This window comes from Colobus angolensis, unplaced genomic scaffold (assembly GCF_000951035.1).
Source record: "Colobus angolensis palliatus isolate OR3802 unplaced genomic scaffold, Cang.pa_1.0 Scaffold356, whole genome shotgun sequence".
Classification (NCBI taxonomy): Eukaryota; Metazoa; Chordata; class Mammalia; order Primates; family Cercopithecidae; genus Colobus; species Colobus angolensis.
The window spans coordinates 732,654-745,035 of NW_012116888.1; the positions used below are offsets into that span (position 1 = coordinate 732,654).

General features: G+C 49.7%; 1 protein-coding gene across 2 annotated transcripts in view; it reads right to left on the reverse strand.

Annotated features, from left to right (window-relative positions):
- FBLN7 (fibulin 7) overlaps nt 1–12,382 on the reverse strand; it is a 48,980-nt gene that overhangs the window by 18,271 nt on the left and 18,327 nt on the right. The window contains exons 2-3 of one of the 2 annotated variants that reach the window (XM_011953086.1): nt 10,381–10,540; nt 5,235–5,405 (exon numbers count right to left, since the gene is read on the reverse strand). In XM_011953086.1, coding sequence (XP_011808476.1) covers nt 5,235–5,405; nt 10,381–10,540 — 331 coding nt within the window. Of the gene's footprint in view, nt 1–5,232; nt 5,406–10,380; nt 10,541–12,382 lie in introns of both variants that reach the window. The other variant, XM_011953085.1, reaches the window with a different exon arrangement.

The following is a 12,382-nucleotide window of genomic DNA, read 5'->3' on the forward strand; positions in this document are numbered from 1 at the left end:
TTTTTTTTTTTTTTACTTTTGAGACAGGGTCTCACTCACCCAGGCTGGAGTGCAGTGGCATGATCTCGACTCACTGCATTCTCTGCCCCCGGGTTCAAGTGATTCTCCCGGCTCAGCCTCCAGAGTAGCTGGGATTACAGGCACATGCCACCACACCCCGCTAATTTTTGTATTTTTAGTACAGATGAGGTTTTGCCAGGTTGGCCAGGCTGGTCTCAAACTCCTGACCTCAGCTGATCCAGTCACCTTTTCTTTTCTTTTCTTTACTTTTTTTTTTATTTGTTTTTTTTTGTTGTTGTTGTTTTGAGATGGAGTTTTGCTCTTGTCACCCAGGCTGGAGTGCAATGGCGCAATCTCAGCTCACTGCAATCTCCGCCTCAGGTTCAAGCGATTCTCCGGCTTCAGCCTCCCGAGTAGCTGAGATTACAGGCACCCGCCACCATGCCCAGATAACTTTTTGTATTGTTAGTAGAGACGGGTTTCACCATGTTGGCCAGGTTGGTCTCGAACCCCTGACCTCACGTGATCCACCCTCCTCAGCCTCCCAAAGTGCTGGGATTACAGGTGTGAGCCACCGTGCCTGGTCCCTCCTTCCTTTTCTTAAAACAGTGTCTGCCCTGTGCTGCCCAACTACCTGCTCTTTGCCTGGCTAGATCCCGTTCTTCCTTTCATCTCAGTGTCACTGTCCTCTGCTCAGAGGCCCTCAACTGCTCCTTGCCCCATGCTGTTTACTCTGTCCCTTGTTAGGTCATATGTGGCCCTCACCACAAACGTCAGCTCGCTTCCCTTGGTGTGTGGCTGCCTGCTTTGCTTTGCCTCCTCTTAGCCTGTGCACCCCAGAGGCCGGGGTGGTGTCTGTGGGATTCGGCATTGAGTCCCTGGCATCTGGCACAGTGCTTTGTGCATGGCTGGTTCTCAGTAAAAATTGGCTGAATAAAATAATGAAGGTTAAAAATAAAGGATGGGGACAACTGACAAAGATTCCTTTTCACCAGCATGATGATAAGTGACAACGGTATTTGTATCTCTTAAATTTGTTTCTTTGGTTACCCACATTGTCAAAGGCACAAGATCTTCAGCTGTGGTTCCCAATTCAGAAAGCTTTACATCTTAAAAACATGGTCTTCAGAGAAAGAAGGAGGAAACAATGAAAATAATGGAGAAATGGAGAAAGCCAAGTGGCTGTTTTCCACTTTGGAGTTCTGGAGTCCACCTCTGCCTGCTGGTTTTTTTTTTCTCCCGAGACGGAGTCTTGCTGTGTCGCCCAGGCTGGAGTGCAGTGGTGTGATTTTGGCTCACTGCAACTTCTGCCTCCCGGGTTCAAGCAATTCTCCTGCCTCAGCCTCCCGAGTAGCTGGGATTACAGGTGCCCACCACCATGCCTAGCTAATTTTTGTATTTTTTAGTAGAGATGGGGTTTTGCCATGTTGGCCAGGCTGGTCTTGAACTCCTGACCTCAGGTGATCTGCCGCCTCGGCCTCACGGAGTGCTGGGATTACAGGTGTGAGCCACCGCTCCTGGCCTGCCTGCTGTTTTTTAATGGCGTGATTGTGTGTAATTTCCTTCCCTGCCAAGTTGGGTTCATCACTGTCTTTCCAAGTAGCTGACTAGGGTTGGAGTGAGGGACAATTATGACAGCACTGCCAAATTTGTCACTGGCACTGATATTTTGGGCCTTGAAATGAATTCTCTGTAATTAAGAAGATTATGCCCCCACTGCGGTCATAACACATGGCGACCACACGACTGGTGGTTTGGAACATGCAGTGGGTATGCTCAGTGGTTGCTGGTAAGTTTCTAGGTTCGGTCACTAGACTGTTGAGTTCCAGCCTGTGTCCCGTCCACACCCTTAATACTGTCACAATTGGTCATTAAACAGCAGTCAGGAGCATTATTTCTCCCTCCTGGCAGGTTTGGCTGGCACCGCTTTGAGGCTCTTGCTGGAGACAACATCCATGAATCACATCAGTTCCTACTGAGAACAGAAGTGTTGGCGCAGGCACCGTCTACTCACTTAGGAGGGGCGTGGCCAGTAGCTGCTGGAGCAGCTTGATTGCAACACACGAGTATTTTTGTCCAAGCACCACCATGGGGTCAGTGCCCAGGCCCCATCTATGCTTCAGGAGAAGAAAAATCTCCATCTAAGATCTCATCCTGGACTGGCCATCACCTTGTTCCCTGGGTCAGTCCTTCCCAAGTTTTCAATAGAACATGCTGCCCGAGTAGACATCCCCAAGGTGGGCTGCACCATGCAGCTCTTTGGTGTGGAGGTCAGGGAAGAAGGGAAAACGGCTACGCAGGAGGCTATGGGGAGATAAGAGATAAGCACAAGGTGCATCTGGAATGAGCTGATACATCCAAGGGCAAGACTCAGGACCATGGGAAAGGTCAGTAGGCTTGCTGGCCGCCTGGCAAGTGGGACCGTCTGCCCTGCACCGTGGTCCTCCAGGCAAAGTCTGCCCTCTACATCTCAAGAAAGGGAAGTCTGCCCAGCAGGGCTGGGGGCTCTGATCTTTGTAAGAGTTGGGTTGGCCTTCCCAAAATATCAGGGCAAGTAGCAGTGAGCATAACAGGTGTCTTCCCTGGACAGAGATGACACACGCACAGTCTACTGTTTTGCCTGTGGCTGGCAGTCATTCTGACTGATTTAGGCCCAAAATGCATCAGCACTTCAAAATTTTCAATATATTTTCTGCTTCTGGCATTTGCAAGAACAAATCAAGTGGTGCTGTTAACAGCAGTATTACTTAGGGAATATATGAGAAATGCAGATGTCTTGGGTCTCATCTATAAAGGTCCTGACTTGGTAGGTCTTTTGAGACCTCAGAATCTGTCTTTTATGACCTTCCTGGGTGACTCAGGAGCACTTGAATGTTTGAGATCACGGCACAAGTCATGACGCAGCAGAACCCTCTTTTCCATTGAGGGGGTCCTGCTGCAGCGATGGAGGTGCAGAGGCAGAACTAAGCACCCAAGGTCAAGAAGGAAGCTGGCGGACACCCCCAGGATCCTCTAGGAAGGTAGGCCAGTCGCTAGGATAGAGATGGACTGTGGGGAGGGCTTTGGGTCTCCACCTTTGTCAAGTAACTACGTGTTCTTTTGCTTGAGTCACTTCTTAAGGACTATGTTCCTGGGCCTCCAGTGTTTTGTATCTATCTGCCTAAAAAGGCCTTCTTTCTGCTATCTTCTCTGACGAACTCATCTTTTGGTTTTAATCACATGATGTGCATTGTGGTATGTCGCCATTGAGGACAGAATATTTGGATAATACCTGAGCAAGCGAGAAAAAACAGCACACACATAAGTAAGATGTGCTTTCACTTGCAGCACCGCTTGGGGGCGCGTGGGCAGGTGCAGCCCTTCTGCTGGGGGCAGGCAGTGCTCGGTTCAAAGCCAGCCTGAAGCCAGTAGGCCCCTCCAGCCACAGATACACAACCCAGAGACAGTATCGGGGCATAAGAAGGCCTTGTCGGCATTGTTTGTGGTGGCCAGGAGTTGACTGCGATCAGGTGTCCATGGCAGGGGGTGGACAGATCAGATGCGGGGGTGCACCCCAGAGAGGACGAGGCAGCTATCAGAGGCACTGGAGCAGACTGCACGTGGCCATGCAGATGGGTCCTGAAAGTGCTGAGGAGACCGAAAACAAAACCAACCGGGATCTGTAACTCAATCTGTAAGTTAAAAATACTGACACCCAAAGCAATAAAAATGAAATATCTGTGTGTACCCACCTCCCTGCCATGGCTTATCACCCAGGAGGTGCTTAACTTGGCTTGAGATCTTTCAGAGTCAAGTAAGTAAATACCAGATATTGGCATTTCTGCTGTTTTGTTTGCAAGTTACATGACTGTATTTCCTGGCTGGTTCCTAGGTGGGTCTAAGAGCTGGTCATCAACCTTTGAACCATCATCACTCTTTTCAGGGGTCAGGAAAGAGAAGCCTAAATTGTAAATGTGGTTCTGGTTGCCCTGAGCTTCTCATGGCAATCCATCCTCATCTTTAGGGATGGCATACTTTCTGGAGCCCTTCTATATTTTCAAGTAATTTAAGCATTCAAAGTCCTCTCTTGGCCAAGTGCAGTGGATCACACCTGTAATCCCAGCACTTTGGGAGGCCGAGGCAGGCGGATCACTTGAGGCCAGGAGTTCGAGACCAGTCTGGCCAACATGGTGAAATCCCTTTTCTACTAAAAATACAAAAGTTAGCTGAACGTGGTGGTGGGCACCTGTAGTCCCAGCTACTCAGAAAGCTGAGGCAGGAGAATCGCTGGAACCTGGGAGGCGGAGGTTGCAGTGAACTGAGATTACGCCACTGCACTCCACCCTGGGCAACAAAGCGAGACTCCGTCTCAAACAAAAACAAAGTCCTCTCTCTACTCTGCTCTTCGCAATCTTCTTGTTTATATAATGTCCGTGTTGCTCCTTCAACTCTTTGGCTAGAACCATGGACATTCTGCCTCAGCAGATGTCCCACGAACCTTGCTCTGAAAATGACTGGTGACTGGTAGCCAAGATTTTTTTGACCATGGGTTTTTGAAAAGCCAACAGATTTTTTGTGCCAAAGCTGATTTTCCTCTATATCAAAAAAGTGCTGTTTTTAAACCTAGCGCAGAGAGAAGCCTTTTCATGCCTCCCCCTCACAGTGGACTCTCCTGGACCCTGTTGATACCAAGTCCCAATGCAGATAGAAAGGACAGCTGAGGAGTTTCCTCAGCCCCAGAGGATACCAGCAGCCTCACAGACTGCAGGCTCAGAATGGAGCAGCCATAGGAGCATCGGAGTATCGTCCTGCAGTGCCTTCCTCTGGTCCCTTCCCCAACCCATGGGCGGCTTCTTGCCCTCACATTGATAAGAACCAGTCACTGGTGTCCAAAGCAGAGAGTGGTGGGAAGGAGCGCAGACTCTGGGGTCAGAGTGTCCAAGTGTGAAGCATCTTAATAGCGTCCCCCACCCCCAGCTGTGTAACCTTGGGCAAGTTCTTTAACCTCTGTGTGCTTCAGTTTTGCCATATGCCAAACAAGACTAAATTATTATTATAGTGAGCTCATATAGATAGATACCAGCGCCAACCCAGCATGGAGGTGAGTGATCGGGCACATTGACTGCTGTTCTATGGTTGAGGAATGATTAAAGAACCAAGCAGAAAATATTCCAAGCAATGGCCCTTTCTCTGAAGCAAACCTTTGCTATGCTGTGATGGGTCCAGCGCAGTGGGATGGGAAGGAGAGACGATACCTCTACAGCGGGGCTGCTCCCCTGTCCAGGTGCCATTGGGAAGACACACCACGCTGCTGGGCCCGACCAGCCGGAACCCAGGGTTGCAGGCAAAATGGACTTCGTGATCCACCAAGTACTTGCTTCCAAACTTTCTGCCATCTGTGGGGGCGTTCAGAGCCGGGCAGGAAACTGTAAGGAGAGATGGAAGGATTACACGCTCCTTGTCCTGGACCACAGTCCTTAGACATTACTGAGTTACAGGACTTCCCATTTTGAAGTGCCCTCTGTTGCATGCCTGTTGCAGGCTGTGCACCGTGCTGGTCATTCTGCATGCTGCGTCTCATCAAGTCCTCAAAGCTCTCTTGGCGATGGGTGGTACGATGCCTGCTTAGCAAAAGGTGACGAGACTGGGGCTCAGAGACACTAAGTGCTGTGTGCAAGGCCTAGAAGCATGGGAAGCCCGCACTGCAAGGATCTGCCGCATCACTGCCGCCTACTCACTCTGATTTTCTGGAGCTCCAAGCCCACTGGGTTTCTTTAGGTCTCCTGAATAAGCCAGGCTCAGCCCCAGCTCCAGGCCTGGGATTTTGCTCTTCTTTCTGCCTGGAATGTTCTTTCCTCAGAGCTTCCACAACTGTCTCCTTCTCACACTCCAGGTCTCCACTCATATGCCACCACCTCCCCGCGTGTTCCCTGGCCACAGTGCCTAACCCAGACCTCCCCAGACACTCTTCCCCAGGCGCTCACTCCGCTCTCTTCGCAGTATTTGTAACCATCCACATTTTCTTATTGACTTATTTCTTTCTAGATGTGTTGTCAGTCCTCTCCATCAGAATGCATCTGGCCTATGTTCCTGTGTATCCCCAGCACCAGCCCACTGCCTGGCACATAGTGAATGCTCGATAAGTCATTCTTGAACAAATGAATGAATGGAGCCTTATTTATTGCATCTTTACTATATGCCAGGCACTATATTAGGCACTTGGGCTATATCCATGAACAAAATAGACAAAACCCAACCCTCAGGAAGCCCACCTTCTAGCAGGGGAGATAATAAGCAATGGCGGAGTGTGGGGCCATGTAGAAAATGAAAGCAGGGAATGGTGTTGGAGATGCCAGAGAGAGGGCATCATTTTGAATACAGTGGTCAGGGCAGGCCTCACCAGAACGAGTTGAAGGTGAAGGCATAGCCAGGCAGATGTCTGGGGAGGGTGGAGGGACGACAGCTGGTCAAACATCCTGAGGTGGGGGTGTGCCTGGCAGGTCTGAGGAATGTCAAGGAGCCAACAGGGCTAGAGTAGAGTGGATGAGGTGGAAAGTAGACATGAGTCAGGCAACAGGAACAAGAAGGCTCAGAGTTACACGGGGCATTGGAAAGAAAACAAAAAGGCCATGCAACTTGTTCTCTGTGTGAGATCGGGTCACTGGAGGTTTGAGCCCAGGCAGGAAGCAGCCTGACTCCCAGCAGCACTCCTGCTGCAGTTTGACCATGAAGTGCCCAAACAAGAGGAAGGGGAGAGAAGCTAAGGCCAGGGCAGCAGCTGGGCATGAAGGACATGGTTTGAATCCTGGCTGCTCTGTGAAGATTTCCCGAAGGACTGACGTGGTTGGAGAGAGACGGGGTGAAGCTAGCCTGTTCCTCTTCTTTTTGCAACAGAGCATCATGCATGGGTGAAGAGCGAATGCCCAACGTTAGGATGGCTTGGATTTGGATTCAGTTCAGATGGAAATTCAGAGCCACTTCTAAAATGCATTTAAGGTAAATTCCAAGTGTCATTTGCCATGTTCGTGTTTTAAACAGACAAAAACAGAACTGTTGCTTCAGCTGTGCAGGTCAAAGCGAGTGACAGAGTCACTGAGCATCCCCCATGAGGATGCACTGATCAGGGTGTCCTGGACCTGAGGCCACTAAGGAGCGTGATGGGCCTCCCTGTCTGGGAGGGCAGCTGGCAGGATGTTGTAGCTCTGCCTGAAATCCCACCTGCGCCAGACACAACCTGGGATCCTTCAAGGAGCAGCCATGGCAGCCTGAGCTGGGGAGGAGGGAGGTGCCGGACCCTCCGAGGGTGCTCGGTGGCCTTTGGTGATTGGGGAATATCTGCCCATTGCTGCATTGCTTTCCTTGAGTAAAGGTCCAAGTTGGTCCCCAGTGGTAATAACCTTGTGAGAAGGAAGAGAGTGAGAGCTCATGTCCCAGGACTCGGCCGCTCCCGGGGTGCTGCCTCAGCCTCTGAAATAAATTACTTTATAGTTTGTTTTTTTTTAAAAAAAAAAAAAAAAAAAAAAAAGCTAGTACTTTATTGTGTTAAAGGGTTTTAAAATGCATTAGGGGAAAATAGTAGGGTCTCTTTGGGGATGAAAAATCTTTAAAAACCTCAACAAAGGAAAACTACCTACAACTCACAAATACATCATACCTGAATAGATTGAACAGTATTTGGCACTTAGTAGATACTCAATAAACGTGAATGGAGTGGATGAATGGATACAAATTAATTAAAAATCAATTTGCAGTCACATCCCAAACATGAGCCGAAGGCCCTTCTCCCGTGACAGGAGGAGAACGTGTCCTTTGGTTTATTCTGTTCATGAGAAGCACACCCTACTGAGTGTGCAGAGCCATAGTGAAGCTCCCTGTGCCTTCCGAGGTGAAGTTAGCATGTAAGGAGTGAGATCCACAGGTAAGCAGTCTCAGCAATGTGGGAACACGAATCCGCTGAGGCTGCTCTGGAAGAGCCCTGAAGCTGATGGATTGTGATGATACACCCAGGAAAGAAAAACTAGGAAAATAGGAGGGAGATACTTCATATGGAAGCCAGAATGGAAGAACAAGAATTCTCCAGAACTAGAAATTATTCTTCCTGACTCGCAGCACATTCCCTTACAAAGAGAAAAAAAAAAAAAAAAGGCAAAAGAGGCCTGGCACAGAGCACCTGCCTGTTATCCCAGCACTTTGGGAAGCTGAGGCTGGAGGATCACTAGAGCCTGGGAGTTCAAGACCAGCTTGAGCAACATAATGAGACCCCATCTTTACAAAAAATTTTAAAATCAGGTGCAGTGGTGTGCACCTGTAGTCCTAGCTACTTAGGAGGCTGAGGTGAGAGGATCACTTGAGCCTGGGAGGCTGCAGTGAACTAGGATCACTCCACTGCTCTCCAGCCTGGGTGATGGAGCGAGACCTTGTCTCTCTTTTAAAAAGCAATAAAGTAATTTTCCCACTATGTGCCATTTGATCTGGGCAGCTATCTGGCTTTCCTCCAGGTGCAGGCCCAACCCCCACCCCACCCGGAAAAGGGATCCTGACAGCTGCCTGTGCTCTGCAGGATCAGCCTCTGCACGCATAAAGTACCCATCACGGTGTACCCCACACACTTAGAGATACAATACATGATGACAACTTTTTAAAAAGAGAATTTGCCACTTTAAAAAATGTTATACATTTCAGACATGAAAGACCTTGAATCTTGGGAAGGAGGATGAATAATATAATAATAGCTGCCTTTCCATTTGTCTAGTGGGCAGGGGCCTCTCACATGGGCAGGGGAATTGTATGACATTCCCTGTGGGCTCCACTGAAACTCCCAGGGACCCCAGGCAGCTCTGACCCCATGAAAACAAGGAAGGCTTTGTGGAGTCAAGCCTTGAGCAAGAAAAAAAAAAAAAAATCACGAGATCAGGGACCTCTGACCGCTAGCTTACTTGTCTTGCTTGGCCTCAGTTTCCCCATCTGGAGCAGGAAGGAAAGACACCCAGCCTGCCCCGTGGAGTTGGGGTGTGTGGAGCCCCAGTGAGGGCTTGGGCCTCACAGTGCCTTGGAAAGTGTGAGGCTTGGCTGGTGGTTATTTCTGCAGCTGTGGCGCAAGGAAAACAGGAACGGACTCTGTACTGTTGAGAGCTGGATTTGCCACCATCATCTCCGAGAAGGTAGGAAATCCAACGCCTTCCCCAGGAAACTTCAACTCACTCAACAAAGACAGCCCTTGATAAATGTGTCTGCAGTGAGTAAATGATGTCAGATATTCCACAAGCTCCTGACTTCAAATGAACATGATGACTGCCCCCTGCCCCCCAGCACCCTAAGAGACCAGAGGAAAACCAGCTGCCCATCTCTGGGCCTTGGCGGTGTGAAAGCTGTTAAGGTACAAGCAGGAAAAAGTGCCCCTGTGTCTGTCAGAGTCCTGCCCTCATGGGAGGGAATCTGGGGTGCCCGCTGTAGCCTCACCAGACAAGTGGAGCTTGTCCTCAGCGGCCCTTCCCTCCCAACCGCCCTGGTACTAACGGGGACTCCCTGGAGGGTGCACTTTCACGCCTGAAGCACTGGAGCCAACCTTGTTCATGGACTTGAAGTGGTGTATCGCACTGGTGCGGGCCGGGGATACGTGTGTGTGTGCACGCACAGAGGGTGTGGAGGAACTCGGTGCTTTCCACTCAACTCTGCTATAAAAACTGCTCTATAAAAGTATATTAAAGTAAAATCAAAAATGAAAACAAAACCAAAACTGGATCCAACTTGTGGACGGGGAAGGGAAAAGCAGTGTGTTGATCTAAAAGTGGCGCCTCGCAACAGTTTGGTCAGTATGATGACATGATAGTTGTTAAGGCCAGAATGAAAAGGCTTACGAGGAAAAGGAGTGACATGCAGGCTGAGGGAGAAGAAAGAGGGCAGCTGCCTTTCTAATGTATTCACCCCACCCCCACTGCCACCAACCAGGGTTAAAAATGGGCCACAGATTGGCTGGTCACGGTGGCTCACGCCTGTAATCCCAGCACTTTGGGAGGCTGAGGCAGGCGGATCACGAGGTCAGGAGATCAAGACCATCCTGGCTAACACAGTGAAACCTCGTCTCTACTGAAAATACAAAAAATTAGCCGGGCATGGTGGTGGGTACCTGTAGGCCCAGCTACTTGGGAGGCTGAGGCAGGAGAATGGCGTGAACCCGGGAGGCGGAGCTTGCAGTGAGCAGAGATCACACCACTGCACTCAGCCTGGGCGACAGAGCGAGACTCTGTCTCAGAAAAAATCAAAGAGGGGGGCCACAGATGGAAGATGGAAGGTGAAGGGGGAAGGGTGAGGCGTGGCGCAGGGGCCTCCGGCTGGGAGCATCTCTGGCCGAGTGCTTGAGTGCTGTCCTGCCACCCCAGCAGTGCTGACGTGGACACCCACCTGGAGGGGCATCTGGGGCCACCCTGCTCACAGAGTTCTGCAGCGCGGCCAGCCGGCTCTTCATGTGGCGGATGCCCTCGGCGAAGCGTGTCTCCTGGCCTTTCAGCAGCTGCTGCAGCTGGCGGATGGCCGAGAGGAGCTGCTGTTTGCTGAGACAGTTCTGCGGAGAGAAGACATCGCCACCACCACCGCTTGAGACTGACTCAGTCTCACATGCTCGTCTGAGCTTCCGAAATCACCAAAGCCACAGGGTCCAAACCGCGTTTGAGGCTCACTAAACGCAACGTGAAAGTGACCTGCCGCTGGACAGCCCCAAGCACATGTATGGTAGCCCCAGTTCACCCCTTGACAAAAACAAAATGCAGGCAGGACGGATGACTCTAAATGACCAGGTGGATGAACAGTTATTTGAACCCAAAGAGCCTTATAATCACTACGCTGCCACTCTGAGAGACTCTCTCGAATTCTTCACTCTAAGTTAATGCTCTGAAACCCCTGGGCCTTGGCAAACATTTTCTTTCTGTCACTCTTAGACATTTCTAACAGCAAAGGGCCAATAATACGTGTAAAACAGGCAAAACAGGAATGCCCAGGGGTTCCTATTCTTTAAAGACATGTAACAGGGAAAATAAGAAAAACAACTGGCTAAAGTTAAAGAGACGTTCAATAAAAGTCAATGTTGAGTTCTGATGATTTTTTTTAAGTCATAGAAAGGCAGAAAATGGAGGATCATGCTTACCATGATAAAGGCTACCTAACTTAAAGCAGCACCCAGTATCATACATTTTGTTTGCTTGTTTAGTTCTGGAGGCTAAAAGTCCAAGATCAATGCATCGGCAGTGTTAGTTTCTAGTGAGGTCTTCTTCTGGATGGCAGATGGCCACTCTCCCGAGGTGCCAGCATTCTACTTAATGCTAAAATTCTCAAGGTTTCCTGGCTGGGTGCAGTGGCTCATGCCTGTAATCCCAGCACTTTGGGTGGTCAAGGTGAGTGGATTGCTTGAGGCCAGAAGTTCGAGACCTGCCTGTGCAATATAGTGAGACCTCATCTTTACAAAAAATTTAAAAATTCAGCCACATGCGGTGGTTCACGCCTGTAATCTTAGCACTTTGGGAGGCTGAGCCGAGCGGATCATGTGAGGTCAGAAGTTCGAAACCAGCCTGGCCAACATGGTGAAACCCAGACTCAAGTAAAAATATTTTTAAAATTAGCTGGGCATGGTGGCAGGTGTCTGTAATCCCAGGTACTTGGGAGGCTGAGGAAGGAGAATCGCTTGAACCTGGGAGGCAGAGGTTGCAGTGAGCCGAGATTGTACCATTACACTTCAGCCTGGGCGACAGAGCAAGACTCTGTCTCAAAATAATACATAAAATAAAATAAAATAATTAAAAACAAAAAAAAAACTAGCGAAGCCCGGTGGTATAGGCCTGCAGTGCCAGCTACTTGGAAGGCTGAGGTAGGAGGATTGCCTGAGCCTGGGAGGGAGGTTGCAGTGAGCTGTAATCACATCACTGCACTCCAGCCTGGATAACAGTGAGACCCTATCTCGAAAACAACAACAACAAAACCAAACTAAATATTTCCAATCTCAATTGCCTTTAAGAACCAGGACAGGCTGGGTGCAGTGGCTCACACCTGTAATCCTGGCACTTTGGGATCACTTACATCCAGGAGTTCAAGACCACCCTGGGCAACAGACTGAGAGTCTCTTTCTACAAAAAATAAAAAATTAATTGGGCATAGCGGTGCATGCCTGTAGGCGGGAAGATCACTTGAGCCTGGGAGGTTGAGGCTGCAGTGAGTCATGATTGCACCACTGCACTCAGCTTTGGTGACAGAGTGAGACCCTGCCTCAAAAAAAAATTAATTGCGGCCGGGCGCGGTGGCTCAAGCCTGTAATCTCAGCACTTTGGGAGGCCGAGACGGGCGGATCACGAGGTCAGGAGATCGAGACCATCCTGGCTAACATGGTGAAACCCCGTCTCTACTAAAAATACAAAAA